The sequence below is a fragment of the Zingiber officinale genome, chromosome 5B (genome assembly GCF_018446385.1).
Source record: "Zingiber officinale cultivar Zhangliang chromosome 5B, Zo_v1.1, whole genome shotgun sequence".
NCBI lineage: Eukaryota > Viridiplantae > Streptophyta > Magnoliopsida > Zingiberales > Zingiberaceae > Zingiber > Zingiber officinale.
The window spans coordinates 133,656,152-133,679,277 of record NC_055995.1 but is presented as its reverse complement, the minus strand read 5'-3'; the positions used below and the strand labels follow the sequence as shown (position 1 = coordinate 133,679,277).

The window sequence follows — 23,126 nt, the reverse complement described above, 5'->3', positions numbered from 1 at the left end:
AAAATAGTCATATAGTAATTTTGAAGGCTAATTCTTATCAAAATTATCATATCTTTTATGATAAATTTTATCTTTTTTTAAAAAAACTTATATTTTATAAATTTATAATTCACATTGCACTTTTAAAAAATCATAGCAAAATTTACATTTCCAATTCTTTATTACTCTTTATATATATATATATATATTTTTAAAAACATTATAGTTTAATAATAATTTTGATTAAATCTATTATATGAGTTAGTTAAGCACGCAATAAATCAATTGGAGCACTGAATAATTTTTTTTAGAAGGGTTAATTTTAATTAAAACTATTATATGAGTCTCTTTAGGCACCCAATAAATCAATTAGGCCATCCACTAGATTTTTTTTAGACAGATTAATAAGAATGCAATTATTTAAATTTGACAATGAAATTATCTTTTGATGATACATCAAAATAAAATGCGACCATTTGAAAAATATAATTTATGAGCCTTAGGTCGAAAATTGCTAACTGTTAGATCATTTAAAAATATAACTTATGAGCCTTAATTTAATAATTTTAGGTTGAAAATTGCTAAATGTTTTATTCCTATCGACAACTCGACAGGCTAGCGCACTAATTTAATGTAAAAATCACCTCGAGAAAGTGAATATGATAGAGATTTAAATTATCAAACAAACAAAAAACCTAAGGGAAAGTGAGAAACTAATGGGGAAAAAAAAGTTAATACTGATTTAGTGAAAGAAAATAATAGAGGTAAAGATGAATAAAGGAGCATGATTTTTTTCTTTCACCAACCATAATCAGGTTATCCAATAGGTACGACCTTTGTTGAGAAAGTTATAAATATTAACAGAAATATGGATTACTTTAAGAATAAAGAAAGACTTTATGCTTATTTTGGTTCGAGATAGAGAACACCAAACTGCAAAAAATTATAGATTTTGAATTGAACCAAATTAAATTGGGAGAGCATTCAAACCCAATAACCCCTTGATACCTCGTGGATGGTCGACTTTGAATAGATCTTGCAAATCTTCCAAATAGCTGACTTATTAGACCACATAAATTAAGGTGAAAAATGAAGCTCCAGCCACTGATTCAATAAGATAGCATCCAGTATTATTATACTTCAAAATGAAACAAAAGAAATGCTATAGACGCAGTTTTCCAATATTGGCTACATGCAGGAAGCAAATGCACGAAGGAAAAAATGTATTGAAAATTATAAGAAAAGAATGACGAGCAAAGACCATGAAATTCTCTACCACTTCCTTGGATATTTTAATTGTTGAATTTCTTCAGCAGTATTAAATTATGAATGAACTAAAAGAAAAGAAATTTAGCGAGCTCATATGTGGATCTATCTTTTGTCTATAAGTTTTTTCAGGCCACCTATTTACCAAAAAGATTGAGGCATACGAACTGAATATGTTTACTTTAGGAGGAACCCAAATGCAATGGGGCCTTGTAGAGGCAGTAGAGCACCAGTACTTTGGCATCATTTGGGCAGCTTATGACAGATTCAACCCGTAATGAAATGATTTCAGTCCGGTCGTTAATATCTTCTTCAAAACTTGATCTGATTTCTGAGCTATCATGGATTACTCTTTGTTTATGGTAGCACACATAGCATTCCATGGCCGGTGTTTCTTTCCAGAGGATACATGGAAGCACCTTCCACATATCTCTGATGATTGACAGCGGGTTCATGCAGTCCTGGAATAGTCGGAAACTTTCCTTTCTGGCCCTTATTCATGATAGAGCATGCACCAAATTTGTCATTCGTCCCAGCACCTGCTCTCCTAAGAATAATAAAAATTGACAAGTTAGAACTTGTTAAAAACTCCTTTACATGATTGTTAATTAATAAAAATGAGTTATATGACTCTTAACAATATAGAAGTCCTTAGGAAATAGTTTACATCCGCTACATAGTGAATAATAAAATACAAACAAAACATGAGTCCCTAACATTTACTGATAAGGAATATTCATTAGCGCAAAAAATCATAGGTAAATTCCTTGTAATTGTGATTATTGTCTTACGATCCTCTCCCTTTATTTTGGGGTGATTGTCACATAGGGTTCTAGAAAATGGTCAGGAGAGTATAATCGATTTAGGGGGTGAACTCACTTGCATGTGGTAGTATGTGAATGTGGATTCACAGTGTCGAGTATATTGTTCCTATAGCCAGAAACAAGAATAAATAGAGGATAATTCATGTCAAGTTTCAAGGAGAGATTGGGGTCCATCAGTACACCATGTGTCCCCACGGGAATGCCCAGTTGGCTAGAGGGTGACAGGTTAGTTACAATGAGGCAAGAATCAATTCCCAACGGGCGTATGTCCTCGAGGAAAACCTCTTCCCAACCCCCCTAGCCACTTAGCGGTCTACTATAAGCTGACTTCGTGATTTACCTCCCTTCACATAACTTGGGAATGGGTTGTGAGGGGCGCCTAAATGAGCGTAATCACCTTTTGCTACAATAGTCTATTTCGAATATCATGATTAAAGATATAATTGATGTTTGGTGAAGATATAGTTGTCATGGTAAGCGTTGGAACCATGAGCTCATTGTTGAAGTTTTAACGTTGATGTTGTGGCTATCAAACAACAATGATGTGATATGCTTGGATTGTAAGAAGACATGTGGCAATTAAATGGTGTAACAATGTGGTGTTCGATTGAGTGTCATGAGTTTATATAACCTAGGGATAGACCAAATCCATTCAGATCAATTATTGGATAATAATAGGATTGAAAATTTCAATCTCATGCTTGAAGTCATGATTATTAAAGAATTTGGTAGAGTAGATCCAGTGGCAAAAGGTGAAGCCGTCACCTTAGCAGTCCTCCAAGGCGACCCCACACATTCGGGAAGGGAGTAAATCACGGAGACTGATTGAACCTTAGCCGAGTGGCCTTCCTAGATAGAGGGCATGAGATAAAGTAGAATTTGCACCCGTTAGGAATAACCATGGCTCACTGGCGGCAAGCCCTGCCTGAGTACCAACTCGGCTACACCCGCGGGGGCATTTGGTAGAGTACATCTGTGAGCTATGAATATTGCATTTGGTAGAGTATATCTGTGAGCTATGAATATTGATTGTTCAGGATGTGAGGTATGTATATTGATAATCATAGTGAATTATTCGATGCCAATGTGTGGTTTATTATCATCATGCAACTATATATCAATATACAACTGTCATTGACAAGGCTTTGATTATAAGTGAGTTGACAGTGGTAATAGTGGCTTGAGTATGATGTGTCGGTTGTATTAAATCAGGTAGATATTTAGTTGCCTGTCAAATTAGTGATCTTGATGTCAATGGTCCCTATGTTATGCTAAGAGTTAGTTGGACCTCATGTTTGATTCAGTGATGTAATATTGTAAATTGTGATTGTCAAGCAACGATGATTGAAGTTGAGGGTAAATCAAAGACTGTATGGATAGTTTGATCAAGATGTTGTCTATTGTCAACGCAATTTAGGTGTCATTGCTGAATCTTAACCTGACAGAGTATACAACAACAATAACAACCAAGCATTTTGCCACTAGGTGGGGTCAGCTGTATGAATCCTTTTACGTCATTGAGCTCTATCTCCTATTATATCATCATCTATATTTAAATAAATTTTATTTTGTTTTATTGTTGCTAACCAAGTCTTTTTTGGTCTTCCTCTTCCTCGTTTGATATACATGTTTATCATAGTTTCACATCGCCTAATTGGAACATTTATTGATCGTCTAAGTACATGTCCGTACCATCTTAAATGTGTCTCTCGGAGTTTTTCCTCAATAGATACAACTCCGACTTTCTCTCTAATGCTCTCATTTTTTATTTTGTCCATCCTCGTATGTCCACAATCCACCCTAGCATCTTCATCTCTGCAAGTCTCATCTTCTGCTCATGTGCTCGAGTCATAGTCCAACATTCAGCTCCATATAACATAGCAGGTCTAATTGCGATTTTATAGAACTTACCTTTATTTTGCCTCTTTGCTTGTCTGGATTCATATGTTGTCGGACCCCTTCTAATAGGTGTTTGTTTGGCATGTCTAATCTTAACTATTGTGCTTTTATTACTATAGAGAGATTCAGCATATACATCTTTAGAGTTATTTAGCATGCTACTGTATTTGTGGATGTATTACTTATATTAACATGATATGTTAGACACGAGTAACATGACATCGTAAACTAACAATACATACTTGTGTCATGCATTGAGATATTAGTTAGTGCATGGAGACATGCATTTGCACCACCAAAGGGCAACACCTAATAGGCTTTTACTAGAGAGATTGCAAAGAGCTATATGGGTAATGTGATTGGGTTATGATAAACCCAGTTGCCTCGTTGACTAGCCCTGGGATCCCAGCCCCACAGAAGTTTGCTACCAACCACTAAGGTAAATCGGGAAGCGCTCGCGACGAGCGGCCAAGAAGCCCAACATCCTTTGGTTGCGCTCCCCATTTGAAGAAAAAATTCCTATAAATTCGTCGTAACTGGGGATTGAACCACGGGTGCAACGACCTGGATGCCCTACCGCTAGACCATAGCCCGGGGGCGATTGAGCTTTTAAATTAGACTTTAGAGATTGTTGCAATGGGGAAATTATTAAGGTCAATTATGTTACATAGTCTCCTTTATTTATATGTATTATCTTATTATCACTTTACAAATACATCCTTCTTCTTACACATTTAAAAATAGGTCGCTGGCTATTTACAGTTTAAATTCAACCAATGAAGTCTCTTCAAGATTCAAACTCGTTTGACCCTACTCAAGGTCCAAAACACTCTCAATAAAAAAGAAAAAATTTAAATCAAATCAAATCAAATAAAGAAAAAAGAAAGAAAACCATAGAGCAAAGTTGTTCAAAGTAATTGCTGTGTGGTTATCAGGGCAAGATCCTGTAGTGCCAGGTTATGAATAAAGATGATAAACTCCAATTTAGTGCATGCATGCTCCCTTTGAAGGCCACTCAGAATAGAAACAGTTTTTTAGGAACCATAACTCATAGCTATAATTGCAGAGTGCTGGTTAACTGTGGCTATAAGGTACAGTTAGGCTAATATGAGTTGTGACAATTTAATACGATTAATCAACCGAACCTCAGGATCAAAGTGACGAGTATGATTGACAACCAGATAGAAAGATTGAGATACAATGAGTCATCAATATAACAATCAAAAAACAGCTGAACTATGAAGTGAGACAGCATGAATAAAGAAATAATATAGCTGGTAGTAGGTACCATAGTTGTCAAACTTGGCTGACTCAGATACAGATCTGCCGAGTTGGATTGGTATTGACTCTAGCCAATACTATTTTCTCTGGTATTTCGGACATCCATTAAAAGGTCATCAGAAAGCTGAAGATAGGATCAAACTTAGTGGAAATCTCATTGTATATATACTAAAATCCGGTAAGAATTGAGAAAATTTAGTTATTTTTTTAGAACCAACTTATTTCTCAAAAAATCTCATTTCCAACCAACAAGAAAAGAAAGAAAAAGGGGAGAGAAACCTGGCCAAGAAAATGACAATCTTTAGGAAGAGAGGAAATGGCAAAGAAAATTTCCACCTTCCATCAAGAGAAGATTAGGAGTAAGCTTATAGGAAGGCTTCAAAAATCATAAGGTAATAACGTCTACTAATTAAATTAATATTTAATAGTATATAATATAGGAATTAGTAATTGTAGGGCTGCATTTTCTGACTTGAATTCGCAGAGGCCATTAATTTCTTCACAGGGAAATGATTTTAATAATCAAAAATATATTATTAAATTTAATTCAAAATGCTATAACATTTTTGCAGTAAATTATGTAGAAAATTTAAAAAACAAAAGTGTTAATGTAACATATATTGAAATAATTAAGAATATACATAAAGATGTAATGACGAGAGTGAAGACTCTAGGCAGATTAATCGACGTGCTTCCAATAAAAAAAATAAGAAAGATGTTAATTTAGCATATATTGAAATAATTAACAATATACATAAAGAAGTAATGACAAGAGTGAAGACTCCAACATGTTTCCAAGAAAGATAATAGGGTTACATTAGGTATTAGCTCTACATCCATATTTTTTTTACACTAATTGGGGATAAACTCATTGGAAGCATCCAAAATAAGTCACCATGTTGCATGTTACAAATGACATTATTTTGTTCAACAAGATATGTGAAGAAGTAAATGTTAAACTCGAATCTTGGCAAAACCAAGTAAAAAGTTTTAGACTTAGTAAAATATATAAAATTTATGTTTAGTAGTGAACGTAATAAGGCAATTGTTAAGAAAGGAGATAACGAGTTACTTTAAGTATCTGAGTTCGGTTTTATATTGAATACAAGCAGCATGGTCGAAATGGATAAAGACGTCAAATGTTCCTTGTAATCGTAAGGTGACTCTAAAATTTAAAAGGAAGTTCTATAAAATAGTGGCTAAACCTACTATATTGTATGAAATTGAATGTTGGGGTATGAACCGAGCACACAAGTAAAAATAAGAGTCATAGAGATGACAATGTTAAGGTGAATGCGCAAGCATACATGAAAGGACAAAATAAGAAATGAGAATACAAGAGAGAGAAAAAGTTGCATTTGAGGGAATACTTTGAGAGATGCATTTAAAATGATATAAGTATATACTTAAGCAATAAATAAATAACTCAGTTAGGGAATGTGAGAGCAAAACAAATATGCACATTAATCGAGAAAAAAAAACAAAGAGGATTGAGTTAGTAATAATAAAATGGGATAAAATTCATTTAAATATCAGCAAATTATTAAACTACGTAGTCAAAGTTTCAGAATACCCAAATCACGTAGGTAACTTTCAAAATTACCAAATCACGTACCAGTATCCGTTATACCCCTCTTTTTTTTGTTCCCAATCGATTGGTAGATTTACCAATCGAATTGCTACACTGTAGCAATCGATTGGAAATGATTATGTGCCATGTAACATTCCACCAATGTAGCAATCGAAATGAAATGCAACTCGATCGAAAATAAGTTGAAAAAATCATTGCTCTCAATATAATGTGTCAAATTGATATTTGAGGGCATAGATGTATTAAGGAGACTTAGACGAGTACAAAGGTCCTGATTTGGAGTGATTCTGAGTTCTCTAGGCCCATCAGTTGGTTTCGGATCTAGAGAACTCTAAATCACTCCAAACCAAGACCAATATACTTGTTTAAGTCTCCTTAATACATCTATGCTCTCAAACATCAATGTGATACGCTATATTGAGAGAAATTTTTTTTTTTTAACTTATCAAAATCTAGTTGAAAAATCACTACACTCAATATAGTGTCAAATTGATGTTTGAGGACATAGATGTATCAAGGAGACTTAGACGAGTACACAGGTCTTGGTTAGGAGTGATTCTGAATTCTCTAGGTCCATCAGTCAGTTTCGTCCAAAATCAACTGACGGATCTAGAGAACTCTAAATCACTTCAAACCAAGACCGATATACTTGTCTAAATCTCCTTGATACATCTATGCCCTCAAACATCTATGCGATACACTATATTGAGAGCAGTATATAGTGCATCACATTGATATTTGAGAGCTTAGATGTATTAAGAAGACTTAGACGAATACATCGGTCTTGGTTTGGAATTCTCTAAGTCCATCCATCACTTTTGGGCGAAACCGACAGATGGACCTACGTCATTCAGAAAATCAAATTTTGATATTGTCCGACAAAGGAGTTCTAGGAAGTCATTTTTGATGTCGGTTAGTGAGTATCATCGTCGTAGCACTTATAATGAATAATGAACATTTGATATAATTTTTCATGCCGAGTTAAAAATCACTACTCTCAACAAAGTATGTCAAATTGATGTTTGAGGGCATAGATGTATTAAGAAGACTTAGATGCGTATATCGGTCTTGATTTGGAGTGATTCGGAGTTCTCTAGGTCCATAGCTGATTTTAGACGACCCGACTGATGAACCTAGAGAACTCCGAATCACTCCAAACCAAGACTGATATACTCATCTAAGTCTCCTTAATATATCTATGTCTTCAAACATTAATTTGACACACTATATTGAGAGTAGTGATTTTTTCAACTCATTTCAGATCAGTTACATTCCACACTGTAGCAATTGATTGGTGGAATGTTGCACGTCCACAGAATCATTACTAATCGATTGGTAATTATGTCAATCGATTGGGAACAATAAGAGGGTACGTGATTTAGTAATTTTGAAAGTTGCCTATGTGATTTGGGCATTCCGAAACTTTGGTTGTGTGGTTCAATAATTTTTTGTTTAAACATAGATGAAGATATAGTAGATAATCGATCTCAATGATGAAGGAGGATTCATATAGTCAACCTCACTTAGTGGCATGGTGGTTGTTGTTTGTAGGATATAATAGATTTAAAAAAATTTAATAACTTGGATAAATGTAAGAAAACATGTAACATTTGGATATATTTAAGTAAAAATGTAAACTTTTTAAAGATTTAGATATGTTTATCCAAGTTATTTTAGTATTTTTATTATCTCATACATTAAGCATATTTATTTTATTTTTATATTTGTTATTAGATTCTTTCCTTCATTTTGATTTTTTTTTCTTATCGATTCCTAAGCAGAGCTTACTGATCTGCTATGGTTGTTATCTATGTTTTTGGATTGTATCATTAATTTGACAACCATGGCTGGTACATGCAACAACTTCTAATAGGTGAAAACTTTTAGGCCCTGATTATGTTGGTGCGGGAAGCATCCAACGATCGAACTTTTGATTATGTCAAAGGGTTCAAAGTTAAGGTATTTTTTCACTAATATGTTGAATAAGCATTGCAGGAAAAGTCCTAAGTGTACTTAGGCAAAAGTCCTAGCTGCGGTTAGGCAGGTGGAAAACCTTAGGGGGTGGTAACCCTAGGTCATAAGGGGTGGTAACCCTATGCGGAAAGTCTTGGCGGGTCGAGTGCTTCAGGCAAAAGTCCTAAGGGGTGGTAACCCTAGGTGAAAAGTCCTGGTGTCGAGAACCAGGTGGAAGACTGGACGGGTCGGGGAGCGGGAGTCCAGCAGAAAGTCCAGAAGCATCGAGCATTGAGCAAAAGTCCAGTCGATCTGGAGGATCGCACTGGTAACAGGTAACTCTCCTGAGTGGAGTAGGTGAGGACGCGTTCTCCGCGGAGAGAACAGTAGACGTCGGATCGACCTAAGGTTTCCGGTTGGAAATTCGAAGTCAGACCCAGACAGTTCAGAGACTGTCAAACACTATTCTTATCATATTTATGTGTGCTAACTTTGTCTTGCAGAGTATATGTGTATTTTGTGGACTAACACATTGTGCAGGGACAAAAGAGTACACTTGGCCTCGGATGAACAGTGTCCGAGGCGCCTCCATGGAGCTTGGAGGCTCCTCGGGTGCAAGCCAGAAGAAGTCAGCGCAGCAGAGCTTGAGGCGCCTTGGACTAGGCTGGAGGTGCCTTGAACCAGGCCTTGGAGGCGTCTTGGACCAGCCTTGAAGGCGCCTTCAAGTGGATGAGGTGCGACCGGATCAGTGCTGATCCACGCGGCTGACTCGGCAGGTTGGAGGCGCCTCGGATGGACTTTAAGGCGCCTTCAGCAATGTATAAAAGGACATCTCGACCAGCAGCTCAAGATCATCACCTTCCAAGAAATCCTTATGCAACCAGCTGCTAACGAGAAGTTCCGACGAAGCTACAACTGGACGCCGACGACCCGGAGCTCAGAAACGACCATTTCTATTGTCGTTGGTATATTTAATTATTGTGAATTGTACTTGAAATTTGTAATCCTTTTCGAAATTATAGTTGTTGCCCAACGTAAACGCTCAACGAGCGTGAGCCTTGGAGTAGGAGTCGCCACAGGCTCCAAACCAAGTAAATACCTTGTGTTTGCGTTGTGTTCTTTTATATTTCCGCTGCTTTACTCGATTAGTGTTTTACGAATCAAACGAATAAGATTATGGTAGGAGCACTTAATTAAAATGTCAACATAGAATCACTGAATGTTACACTACAAAGAACCATTTGAAAATTACCCATAGCAGTACATCATAGATACTAAAACAGTGTATTCAAATATATTCCAATTTGATAATCATTAGAAGACGTTTAAAAATCAACATAGCATATAAGTGATAAATAAGTTGCAGTAATCCAGTTACCTCAAAAGTTTCTCAGATGCAATTCGAGCAGCATCAAGTGTGCTTTTGTTTGGCAGATAGTTAACTCTTCTGCTAAAATCAGCACGCATAGGAGAATGGATCTTGATAATCTGAACAGGAGTATTGAAGCATTCAAAAGTTGGACTGACTTCTAGATACAACAATTATAAAATAAGGACAGTGTTTTGCTTACTCCTAAACACTCCATCATCTGATAATATGCCCTACCATGAAGTGGAGTATGCCCCTTCCTAGACTCTGAAAAGTACCTAGTCCTGCAAGCAGTAAAGATGCAAGCTTAGGTAAGAACAAAATTGTTGTCTGCATACAAGGCAAGGCTGAAGGTGTTTTGATTTTTTACTCAACCATTCTTTATATCCTGGATCCACTGTGAAGCCATACATATCAACAGTGTCACAGATGGACAGAGCAAACTCAAGAGCTTTAAGTCCAGTTCCTTTAGCTGAAGAACCAAAGGAGGTGCCTAACATGAGGTATACTTGATTCCGAATTGGGATTTCCTACAAAAAGCAAAACTAAAATTTCATGTACCTAGAATTCTGTCATCACTCTTGTACATAAGAGCTTTATGATGTCTATGTTTCACACATATAGAAATATAAAAATGGTATCTCATACTTTTTAAATTTGATAGCAAGACAGTTCCTTGTGTCCACATGCTACCAGATACGTAGATGCATCTGCAGTATTATCATATTCCATTTCCTATCAATGGTCGGACTTTAAATGAAAAAATTGATGGCCTCTACATGACCAAAATGTCAGAATCATTATTGAGCTTCTACTGATTTCATATACAAGCAAACAAATCTAGAGATTTACCGCTTGCAATAGAAATGTCACCAATACCATAGGCATGGCATTGTCCAATTCTCTATATTTTCAATCCTGTTGGATAAGCCTCTGCTGACATATACATATATTTTGGTTTTTAGCATTATAGTTTTGGAGTAGATTTTCAATTTGGTTTTAGAGATACAACCAGAAATACTGGACTATTGGACAAATTAAAGCCATGAACCATTCAGGATTGTAATATAAGACTCAGTTTCAAATTAATTGATAGTCAAGGTTCTAAATCACTTATGTTAGAAGCATGTGGGTTGAGAACAACATAGTGCATATGCATCAATGCAAATGAAATGATTATTAACTTTTGTGTTATCTATGAAAATTTAATTTAAACAAAGAGTCAACAATAAGCAAATATGAGTTAACAATTGATGGGCAAATATAAAAAATTAACTATATTTTTGACAAAAGGTTAATCTATACATTCTGCAAATATAAAGATGCATATGCAATTATTACTAACGTATGTTTATCCATAAAACTATAATTTATATACGAGTTAACAATTCTGAAAAAAGTTAATCTATGCCTACTACATAATAGGCAATCAAAAGTGCCTATTATGTAAAATTGCATCCAAGGTCTTACTGATAAGCAAAAAGTGTCGTCAAAATTTGATGTCGAGAACTGTAAAACTTATTTAAGAAGAAAATCATCATTGAATAAATATCAAATTCCTCCTCAATGTTTCCATCATTTATAAGAGGTAAAAATGAGTATGGAGTTCCTTGGTTGAGATAGCTCACTGGATCTGAAGTTATACAGGATGTTTTTTTTTTTAATTCTAAATGAAGAAATAGCCATCTCCTTGTTATCATTTTTAGCTAATGGTTTTCTTCATTTTTAATAATATATTATGGATCAAACTAAACATGAGCTATATCAGTTTTGATATTTTCAAAAATATATATATGTCTTGTGTTGGACAACATTATTTTATATCTTAAAATGTGGTGGTGGCCATAGTAAATTGATGAGACCAAGTAGTGAATTTGGGATGGTGCAACTTAAGAGTGCCTAAGGGGACTATGCAATTTTAGGAATTGGGAAGGGGAACATATAGTACCCATGTAGAAAAACAATTAAATCCCAATATAAAAAGGCGGAGAAGGGACATCAATTTTGGTATGGCTTGTGCATTACCAAGAGGCACCACACTTACCACTTGGGGAAGACTCCTGTTAGGGATAAAATGGCAAGTGTAAAAAGAGTATTATCAACAATAAATAGTAGAGGGGCTGCTATACAGTTAGCACCTACCTCTTTATGTAAACAATTTGAAGATCAATTCATTCATGAATAAGTATTTAGTCACTTCTATTGAGAATAATATATTTAATATAGATAGTGAAGATATTTGCAACAAGTTCAAAATATGCAAATACTTCGTGCAAGTATAAGAAGGAATAGTTTCAACATTTTAATAAAAATTAGTCACATCATGAAGATAATCTTTAAATATACTTCGAATGAATTGGAATATTAGACAATTAAAGCAATAGTATTGTCTCTTCATCTTTTATTTTAACTAAAATAAGCAATCAATTAAATGAAAATTAACTTTGCTTTTATATCTTGTGTTGTGTGCATGGGAACATAAATTATTGATATCTTCCACGTAAGCCTCATATTCCCTGAACGCTTCACATTTATTTCTTCAATGCAAACCGGAAATAGAAATTGGAGATTAAGATATTGATGCAATCATGCCCTTAAGCATGTGGTTTTGATATTTGGGCAAAAATATTAAACTAAAAAGATATTGTGATTTTTTCACGTGTATCAAGTGTGCAATGTAGAAAAGCTTGAAATGTAATTGCGAGTGCAATAATTGAAGTATAAATAGGTCAAGGACTGGATAATTGACAAGTGGAAGACCAAGTAGTTCGAGGACTGGGTACTTTTAAAGGAAGGGCACATAGATCAAGGACCGGATGCTTGACAGATTGCGTACCGATAAGTTAAGGAGGACACGATGCCAGGCAAGGCAAGATGGTGAGGTCCCGGAGGTAAGGTTTCTTGGCACGGAAGACCTGAAAGTGAGGCATTTTAGCATGGTGAAGTCCCAGAGGATGGAACTTCTTGGCACAAGTAATTTCTGCGAGGATGAGTCAAGTACACTTGTACAGTGAGGTACAGGTGAGAATAGACTTAGGAAAGATTCAACCTTGGAAGTGGTAGGTACAATCGATTGGAATTGTTTCAGACTAGGTTGACGACTCAGACGAACAGAAAGTCACAATATTTTTGTTGAGGATCAACCAATGCCGAAAGACTTGACTGACCAGCAACGAGGATCTAATCAATCGCCTCACTAGCAATGAAAAACCTAGAAGAGAATTGTTGATTAGACATTAGCAGACTACAACAATGAGAAGATCTATGAGCTACCATTCAACAATTGATGGATGGCTCACTTCAGTCAACTGAAGTAGCCAATACGGCACAGAAGACTAACAAAATCAAGTTAGCAGTCAACTGGTGGTATAATTCAGTCTGACTGATTGAAGGCTGAAAAAGTTGTTTGAAGGCTAAAAAGGAGCTCCATGGTAAGTTTATTGAAAGATCAAATTCTCTCATTCAAAGCTCCGTGTTATTGTATTCTTTGCTCTCATTTTTGCTACTCTACTTGTACTTAATTTCCCATCAATTGAAAGAAGAGAGTGCAAGAGTTTTCTCCACCTCTGAAAGCTTTCCAAGAAATAGAAAAAATAGTGGCTTACAAGGGTGATCCAACGAAGGATCATAGGTGGGTTATAAACCACGTAAATCACTTACTTGGTTTGCTTGCTTTATTTTTCATATTTGTTATTTATATTTCCAATGCATTACCTCAAATTCTAGAGACAAGCGATCAGTTATTCAGTTGTGGTGGCAATGAAAGCCTCCTTAAGGTGGATGCCGCAATGAAGCGGCATAAGGATGAATCATCTTGTCATTCCTCTCTTCCCGCCTTCAGCAGCTATATGCTACATGAGGCAATAGCAAAATTTTGATTTGGAGTGTTGACAAGCTTCTCGCCCTTCAGCTTGGTGAAATGAAAGCTCCAGAGATGATAGATGGGCCATGGAGGAAGCTAATTAAAGCACAAAGTTGACAACTCAAGCTTGATTTGAAACTTTGAAGATGACAAAGGGTTGTGAAGGATGTTGATCTGTGTATCCAATTAGCAATCCTAGCACATGCACCCAATATGGCCATGCAGTCAAACAACAAACAATGGTGCCTAGAGAGAATTCAAAGACTAGAATAAAAGCATTGGTGAAGGGAACAATGTCAAAGAATCACGAAATACATTCATACCTTTCACTGCTATTGCCACATGTAAAGGACTTGTGTTGATGAACTTGTTGACACAGGTTTTAATATGTAGTATAATACTTGCTAACAATCAATACAAATAGCATACATCTAATACTTAATAAATAGTCCATTAAGCTTATTAATAAGAAACACATGTGCACATCTGCAAAACACTTCAATATTTGATATATATTTAAGAACTTAATCATTATTGAAATCCTACCTCATTCTGTTTAGAATAACGCACAGTGAATCTAAGGATATTCTTTATTTAATATAGCTCACTAACTCTACAGAAAATTGTAACTAAATCTCATAGTCTAACTCTATCGTAAACTCTTTTCTGATATATTATTCTTATCATATCATTTTGAACTCTATTTGAGGTTAGAATCTAAAACTTTGATGGTTGGTCTAAAGATGAATTCAGATTGCTGAAAGTGGCAGATGGTGAATTTATTTTGTTGAATCACAAAGCTACTCCATTATTTTGTTAGTTAAACCAGTCCTCGCACAATAAATATCAGGAATGCAAGATAGAATGCAAGATGCTGCATAGGGAAATATAAGGATATAAATTGAGACTAATGCTAAGATGTTATTGATTTTGAGCAAAGGCTTGAATCCTCTGTAGTCTATTAGTATAGCCAAATACATAGAGGTTCAATAAAAAGGTTTTGAAGTCATAGTTTCTCATGTTATTAGAGAAAGGCTTGAATCCTCCGTTGTCTATTAGTATAGCCAAATACATAGACATTCAACGAAAAGGTTTTGAAGTCATAGTTTCTCATGTTATTAGAGAAGGTAATACGGTTAATAGGTTGCAGCTGGGTGGCAAATTCTACTGCTCTTAGTATGCAAGATGAGCTATGGTGAATGTGTTTCACTTGAATCTAAAGTAAACATTGCCAGATTGACCACTGATTCCCTAGTTGGATATTATAGTATCATATAAATAAACTCTTCCTAAGGAAGCTCGACTCCTATAAGAAGGGCACTGACTCATTTTTTATGACCCAAAGTGAGGACCATAATTTCATCAAATAATCGTTCAACAATCCCTACTTAGAAAAAAAAAACTTCAATAGTGTTATTCCAAACAACAATTCCCACACACACGTCATTCCAAACAACAATACCTACTTACAAAAAAAGTACCTCAATAGTGTCATTGCAACAGCAATCTTCAGTTCAATTCCCAAATCCTTCTTAAAAAGACCCATTCCAACCATGTATATTGAGCTAATATTCAACAACATGGGGCAGCATTTATTCTAACTTCACTTAGGTTAAATCATCCATGCAGTGGAGATTGTTAAAACTATTATTACTTATTGGGGATAGTAGCTTATCGAACTCAGGGGCGGAAATAAATCGAGCACGCTGGCAAGCTTTTCGAGTTGGCTCAGAAAATATTTGATTCGTATTTGAATTATAGAATTCGAGCCAAACTCAACCATGCTCGATAATTTTTTTAAGCTGAATTGGAACCCATAATATTTTGTTCCATTATTCACAAGCCACTCGCAAGCCAAACTCGACCCAAGCTGTGTTTATTTCGACTCAATTTTGGTTTGGATATACTAAAATTAAGATTTTAAGCCATTGCGAGCTATAGTTCGATTCTGCTCAAATCAAGGTTCGAACAACTCATACCGAACTTGAGCTCAAATTTCATTTCGAACTGAGCTCGAGTCAGAATTAGTTGTATTTTCAGACTTCGAATCGAAGTCGAATATCACATATGTTTCGAGTTTGAACTCAAATATCAATATACTATTCGACTCGATTTGGTTCTATTGCACCCCTAATTGAACTTATAAGAACCTACATAAAGGATGTTGTTCACTGTCATCCTAGAGTGGAGCTCTAAGCATGCAAGTTAACAATTGGATAACTAGACATGCCCTTGTTCCTTGGCTGGTAACCATTATTTGAAATAGCATCATTTGAAAAATAAAAATAGAAACTCAACTTCGAGTAGGTAGATTGACCGACTTGTCTCACAACAGAAGCTTCCTTTTGGATTTAATCAAGGCTAAAAATGAATAACAGTTTACAAAAAGATACTTGTGGACCTACCTTGGTGTTAATTAGCTTTTGTGCTTCAATCAAAAACAATTACAACAAAGCAACACTAAGTACAATGTAACCACAACGTAGTCAAAAGAATAGACACAAGTTAACAGACGTGCTACCATGTTAACTTGGGTAGCTTCTTAAGTATCAATACTAGTTTCTATCGTAGAATCACAAACTTGTAATTGCCCAACTTTCTGATTGAATGATGCAATGAATTGAGCAACTAAATGAGATAAGAGGAACAAATATCATTGAAAATCACTGTTGACAAAACTAGGATCGCTTGCAATTCAATCATGATGGTCTTAAATCATGGTTTCATAATTTTTCCATAAACATATTGCACAGATAAGTACAAGTAGGAATAAATCCTAGGGTACATAGAGATGACACTGTCCTCCCTTCAATCAAATAGCCAAAAAATAATAAAAAATCTTTAACCAGTGTATAATTTTATTTTTTCAGAAAGTTAACTCATTTACATAAAATATAGAAATTAGTTTTATATCAATTGGTAAGGCTGCATACAATGGATCCTTCCCCAGGACCCCGCATAGCAGGAGCTTCGTGCACCGAGCTACCCTTTTATCAGTTGGTATGACTTAACATTGACATGAATGGAATGACAGTCACGAAATTAATAACATGAATTGCCGGCCCAATCATAGTACAAATTTGGTTCAACAGTCAATTTGGACAGAAGGGGAGGTTTATTGCTTGTTTGAGTCAAATTTTATCACATGATGGAGGCTAAAGGTCAGCTAAAGCACCAAGATAGAGTACTAGATAGGCCTTGAGCCAAATGGACCCCAGAATAGTTGCTGACCCATCACACATCATATGGCCTTTTATGGTTATTGAAAATCAGACAAGGATGGGCCAAAAAGCCCTTATATTCTTTGAGCCAGACTGGTTGAGTTGAATGAACAAAAACTGACAACTCAGCTGCTAGCCTACTATGAACCATGCAAATATGAGAACAATTGACAGTACATGAATGGTAACTCAACTACTGCACCAAGCCAAGCAAATTCAAAAACGATAAGTGGTTCATGAATGTGTATATCACAGATATATAATTAGCCTGACAACATATATAGCATAACAGGTTCCAATCTTATAGAAGAAATAACATACTGCACTAGAAAGTGTTTGAGCATGACAAGTACCCGAATCATTTTGTTCATGATGTCATGAATAGTGGTTTTAATGATCAGCACCTCCTTCTTCGTTTCTGCAATACGAAAATTTCAGATTATGTTGACTACGACAAGCACATAGTGATATACAATAGAGATTCACACCATCAAGCTCTGCAACTTTGTCTAGTGCCTTAGCAGATCCTCTGTTAAGAAGTCGAAATGTACTTTTCCTCCCCACATATTGTGTATAGTTCTGACGTATTAGAATAGGAAGGAAAAAAACCTCTTAGTAAATAAGGGAAAAAAATTATGCAGTGAGCTGAGAGAGGTTTCCATTAAACCTGGATTGGAGCTCCATTTTCTCTCACAACAGCATCATAGCCATCTATTTCCTCCCCAAATTTTGTCTTTAGAAGGTCGCCAGAATTACCAATAACAGCACATCGTCCAAATTGCCGAGGGACAAAAGGTGGTGTTTCAGGAAGCACTGAACTAAGTTTTTCCATGCATAATGTTCTATTTTTGCATTGATCCCTGGAATAGAAAAAAGAAATTTCTGCATTTGACATCATTAACAATTCTTAAAGTTTCCTTGAACTCATTAATGCAAGTGAAAGGTTATAACACTATAATGGCTGACTCAATTTTTAACAGTGGGCTCACAGTTGTATTCCTTTATTGATCCTGCGCCATGCATATTCCTCCCACCCATTTGGTAATGCATCAATAAATTCTTTTGTAAGTATGGTAGAACTATTGCGAACCTGAACAATAAATTAGATGATTATTTGCTTGAAGTAGGTTGTCTGTAAATCATGAGTCATGTCTCATGAGGAACCTAACAGCAAACTGTACCACAATACCAATGTTAAATAAGGAGGCAAAAAGCATAATATAACTGGCACATAGACATCCAGAGAAGCTTACATTATCATATCTAAATCACAGCTCATATTTTGGAACAATTGATAGTTTCATAGATTGATTGTTAGAAATATGAAATGACGAAAAGATGTTTGAACACAATGCTTCAAGAAACATGAATGGAAAAATGACCTGCTCCCAAGTGGCAGCTGCTTCACAAAGGTTGAAATCGAATGATAAGCCTTCAGGTTCTCCGGTTTCAGGGTCACTCTATAAAAGTTAGCATAGAAACTTAGATACAAATTGATTGCACAAATTTAGCCAATATACTAAACAACATAAAGCTAAATAGATAAACATCACATCTGCAATGATTTGTACTCGTGAAAGAACTCATTTGTGAAACAATGAATGTATACTTTCCTTCTTTTTCTTTCATAAACAAAATCTTCTAAGATTGCAAGTTCGCATAAACAATGAAAATGAAAAACAACATATCTAGAAAATTGGGTACAAAAGCATATGAAAAAATAATGCAGAACTTTTTAAGGAAAACTAGCATTGTTCTTGCAGATGAACAAATGTAGTCAATTCATGTGTGATCATCAAAATAGATGTGATAGGACCAGTCATCAAGCCTATGTTGCAGAAGCAAGAGTCATAAATAGTTCTTTTTTCCTTGATGTACTTTACAACTAAGTTGGGTTCTTTGGCTCAAGAATCAATCACTCTGAAGAAAACAAAGCTGTAATAATAAATTATCCTGCACAGGAAAGTAATTCAGATTCTCAAGAATGACCTAAAATCTAAGGGTGGTCATAGTGGATGAGACGAACATAGTTACTAAAGACAAATGCTACAAAAAGTTTATACTGAAATGTTCCTTAAAGTTCTGCAACCTAACGCCATGTTTCTTACAGCATATGAAAGAGCTTAAGGATGTGGTGGCTATTCATTCCTCTCCAGCCTCCATCCATTTGTTTGCCAAAAACAGAGACAGGGAAACAAATGGAGAGAGATTTGTCTCTCTCAATTTTCTTTAAACTACGTCCACCCAGATAGGGTGAAAAGATACCAAGTTAGCTGCAAGCCAACCCACTCAATTTTAAACCGACCCACTCAATTTTAAAAAATAAAAGACAAAATTATTCTTCTATGTTTAACTTATTAGTAGTAGTAATTTTTTCCAAATTTTTAATAATTGAAAAATGATGAAAATTATGATTGTTGTGCTCTTTGTTTCTTTACAAGGAAATGAAGTGAAAGTAAGTTTATATATTTCTTTCCCCTGAATGAGATAAAAGAGGAAACCCAATTGGTTTTTTCAATCACTTTCTATCATTAGTTTTTCTAGTCACTATTTTATTTTTTGCCTTCGTTAGGAAGCCTAAGGGAATGACATGCCGACTTTTCCTAAAATGTCCTTATCAAAACAGGCAAACATGAAAGGCAAGTAAACTGCAATCATGCGGAAACATGTTAACATTCTATTCCAAGATTCATCATGGAGGAAAAAATCAAGATTCATCATGTCAGAAACAAACTCACCCACTTTGACACTGTATCACTGGGGTACTGTATCTTAACTTGACAAAAATCCTGGCTTATAAGAGCCTGTAATCCTAAACCATTGGAATCCTGCACTATTACAAGATAATAATTAGCTCTGCAAATAAGACATAAAGTTTTCATTCATCACTTCAAATAATTTTAACTAATTTGAAAACCATGTAAAGGTGGAACTCACTACTATTGCAATATGGAGTTTGATTACCAGCACAACAATCATATCACATACGGCTAACTGCAATTAATATTGTGATATTCTGTCTCAATCTTGAAAGATGAAAAACACTAATGCTTAACCTCCAAAGCTCAAACAAGTGCAGTGTAATGGGTGACACAAGCAATTATATCAGATACCAAAGGTGTTATTTGGATCATCTGGGCCTAAGGTTACACAAGCACTGCTATGTTGACGCAATCAGAATGAAGAACTTCTGCAACTTAAAAAAGAACTTATTATTAAACTGGTATCTTGAGCACTTAAAAATCCTATAGGATGTATGTCGCTTGGGAGGTCAATTAGAAGTAGTAGAAAAATATATAGCACACATTACTAACTCAAAGTAGAAGCCAATGTGAATGCAGGCCTTCAAAGGGAGTTAGGTCTACTGCTTCCCTGTTACACCAGAAGCCAAGAGCATATGAAGCCTATGAACTCGTTAACTCAATAAAGAGTTTCTAAGAACCGGATGTTGAGTAGGAAACTTGGACATTCATATTAACATGGAATTTAATGTATCTTTCAACTCTAAACCAAAGGGTACTCAAAGGACCCTATTGGAGTTAAGGTTAACTTGGAAGTGATATATTTATGCTACTATGCCAACCTCTGAGCCACACTGACTATGTTTCTCAAAGATAATTTGAGTAGTCTCCTGACGTAAGCATAGACATATTTACTACAGAGATTATGTATACGTTGAAAAGGAATGTCAAATTGCCAAAGAATGAAATCCTAAAAGTATATACAGAGACTCACCACGCACTTCTTAAAGCCACTCTGCAATGCCCTCAACGCGTTCAGATCATCTTCTGTAACCCTAAGTCTATCATCTACCAACAAAACAGCAACGAACAGCATGAGCATCGAGCGCTAAGCACAACATATTCAAAGAAATACAAGTCGAGCGGGATGGCCATCTCACATTGGTTGGACACTCCGACGATGTAGATGAGGATCGCGGAAACACCAGATGCGAGAGCGACCAACAGCCCCAGCTGCAAGATCCGCATCTGATGCCGGTGGCGAATGTAGCGGCGTCCAAATCCACGAGATTCACCAAAGCCCCCCTCGTGAATGGCCTCTCCTCCTCCTCCTCCTCCTCCTCCTCCAGATCGAACACTTCTCCGAAGGTGTGGGATTCGTTGAGTGGGGAGTGGAGTGGAGATCGGAGGGGAGATGATACTCTTAACGCAAGCTGCATACAAATACTCTACAGGACAGATTTCGGCTGCTATTGGCGTTTTCTCACTCTCGTTATCAAAGATGTGCTACGCCTCTTTTGCTGCTGGACGCTGGTCTTTCCTTATTTCCCGGAAATAGATTTCGGAATTGCCCGGGGGAAGCCCGTAGGATATTATTTCATGGGCCGGTACATATTTTGGGTATAGAAGGCCCATAAGCCCAGTCCAGTCCATTTAATGAACAATTTGGTGCACTAACAGTACATACTAAAGAAAAGTGTTTAAGGTCCCGGTATAGCACAACTGGAGGTATATGATTTCGTGACAGAGAGATCTAGGATTTGATCATCGGATTGTCATTACCTGGGGTTAGCGTCTCGGCCATGTGTTTTTAGTTGTGTATTTACATTTATCTCCCTCTATATTCGTGAGATCGACTTAGGAGACCGTTGATGTGATGATTCCATATTTTTTATTTTTTTCAAGAAAAGTGTTTAAGGATATGAGAAAAGGCAAAGAAAAATAGATAAAAAGAAGATCTAAAAGTGAGATGTATGGACGACACTTTAGTCCATACACTGTAGTGTTTCATTAAATTAAAACTGAAAGCATTCCCATTATAAATTATTCATACAAATATCCAATTTTAGGAAAAAAAATTGCTATCAGACCAGACCATGTGGATAGTTCAAAATGATCCTAGTTAAAAATTTATATTATGATAAATAGGGATGTTAGGTTTCAAATTATAAGACTTAAAAATTATATATGACGTTTACACAGATTTTTAAAAATATCATAATTTTATTAAAATTATTTATTTATATCTTAAACACGTTCAATTTATTGATGTATATGCTGTAAAATTAATTAGATATTTTAATGTGCACTAAAAATGACCGAGTTTATATGTTTTCTCCAAACACATTCAATTTATTAATGTATATGTTGTAAAATTAATTGGGTGTTTTTAATGTTGGAGGAGAAGTTTATAGGTTTTCTCCAATTGAAAAACAATGGGGCACTTGGACCTCAATTGTGGATAGTTTGATTTTTTTTACTATTTTTTTTGAGAAAATTTTTTTTTACCCTTAGTCATTTGACGGTCGACTATAAGTTGTCTTCATAATTTATCTCCCTTCACATAATTTAGAAATTGTAAAGGACGTCTAAAAAGAACATAATCATCTTTTTACTACAATTGATAAATAGAGTGCGCATTAATCTTATAGAACTGATGACTTGACATGGTTAAGTTGAAATGGTTGGCTTGTTAGATGGATTATGTTCCATGGTGTAATGAGAAGGACTCAGCTATGATTTATGAAAGCTGACTTGGAGAATCTACGAGACTAGGAATTGTTGGTGAGATGGCTTGATTACCTATAACAAGTGGACTCAAATTTGTTTAGGAAAGATGGCTTGGAGCATCTAAATGATTAGAAATTCCTAATTCCTATCGAGGTGAACTTTAGGATAGCTTAATAGGAGGTGGATTTTATAGGTGAATGATAAAGGATGACATGTGGAGCAAGTTTGAAGGGTTTAGTGCATTTAGTTCTGATGTGAGGTGAACTCAAGGACAATGTAAATAATGTTAAAGACCAAGAAGCTAGTGATTGTAATATTGAGGTTCACATTTTAGGCAACATCATAAGAGATTATGTGTATGGCTAGATAAGGATTTTGACTAGCTAATGGCTTATAAAAAGGTTTTTTTT

General features: G+C 35.4%; 1 protein-coding gene across 1 annotated transcript; it reads right to left on the bottom strand.

The window, feature by feature from the left end:
- Nucleotides 1-1,237: 1,237 nt before the first annotated feature.
- On the bottom strand, nt 1,238-21,527 carry LOC121986102 (sialyltransferase-like protein 4). Its single transcript, XM_042539906.1, has 12 exons — nt 21,147-21,527; nt 20,981-21,054; nt 19,984-20,073; nt 18,628-18,705; nt 18,235-18,335; nt 17,913-18,105; nt 17,734-17,824; nt 17,599-17,663; nt 10,538-10,692; nt 10,365-10,446; nt 10,172-10,281; nt 1,238-1,792 (listed from the first exon to the last, which is right to left on the bottom strand). Exons 1-12 carry the CDS (start codon nt 21,232-21,234, stop codon nt 1,603-1,605), a joined length of 1,317 nt encoding a protein of 438 aa, XP_042395840.1. The 5' UTR covers nt 21,235-21,527; the 3' UTR covers nt 1,238-1,602.
- Between the last annotated feature and the right edge of the window lie 1,599 nt (nt 21,528-23,126).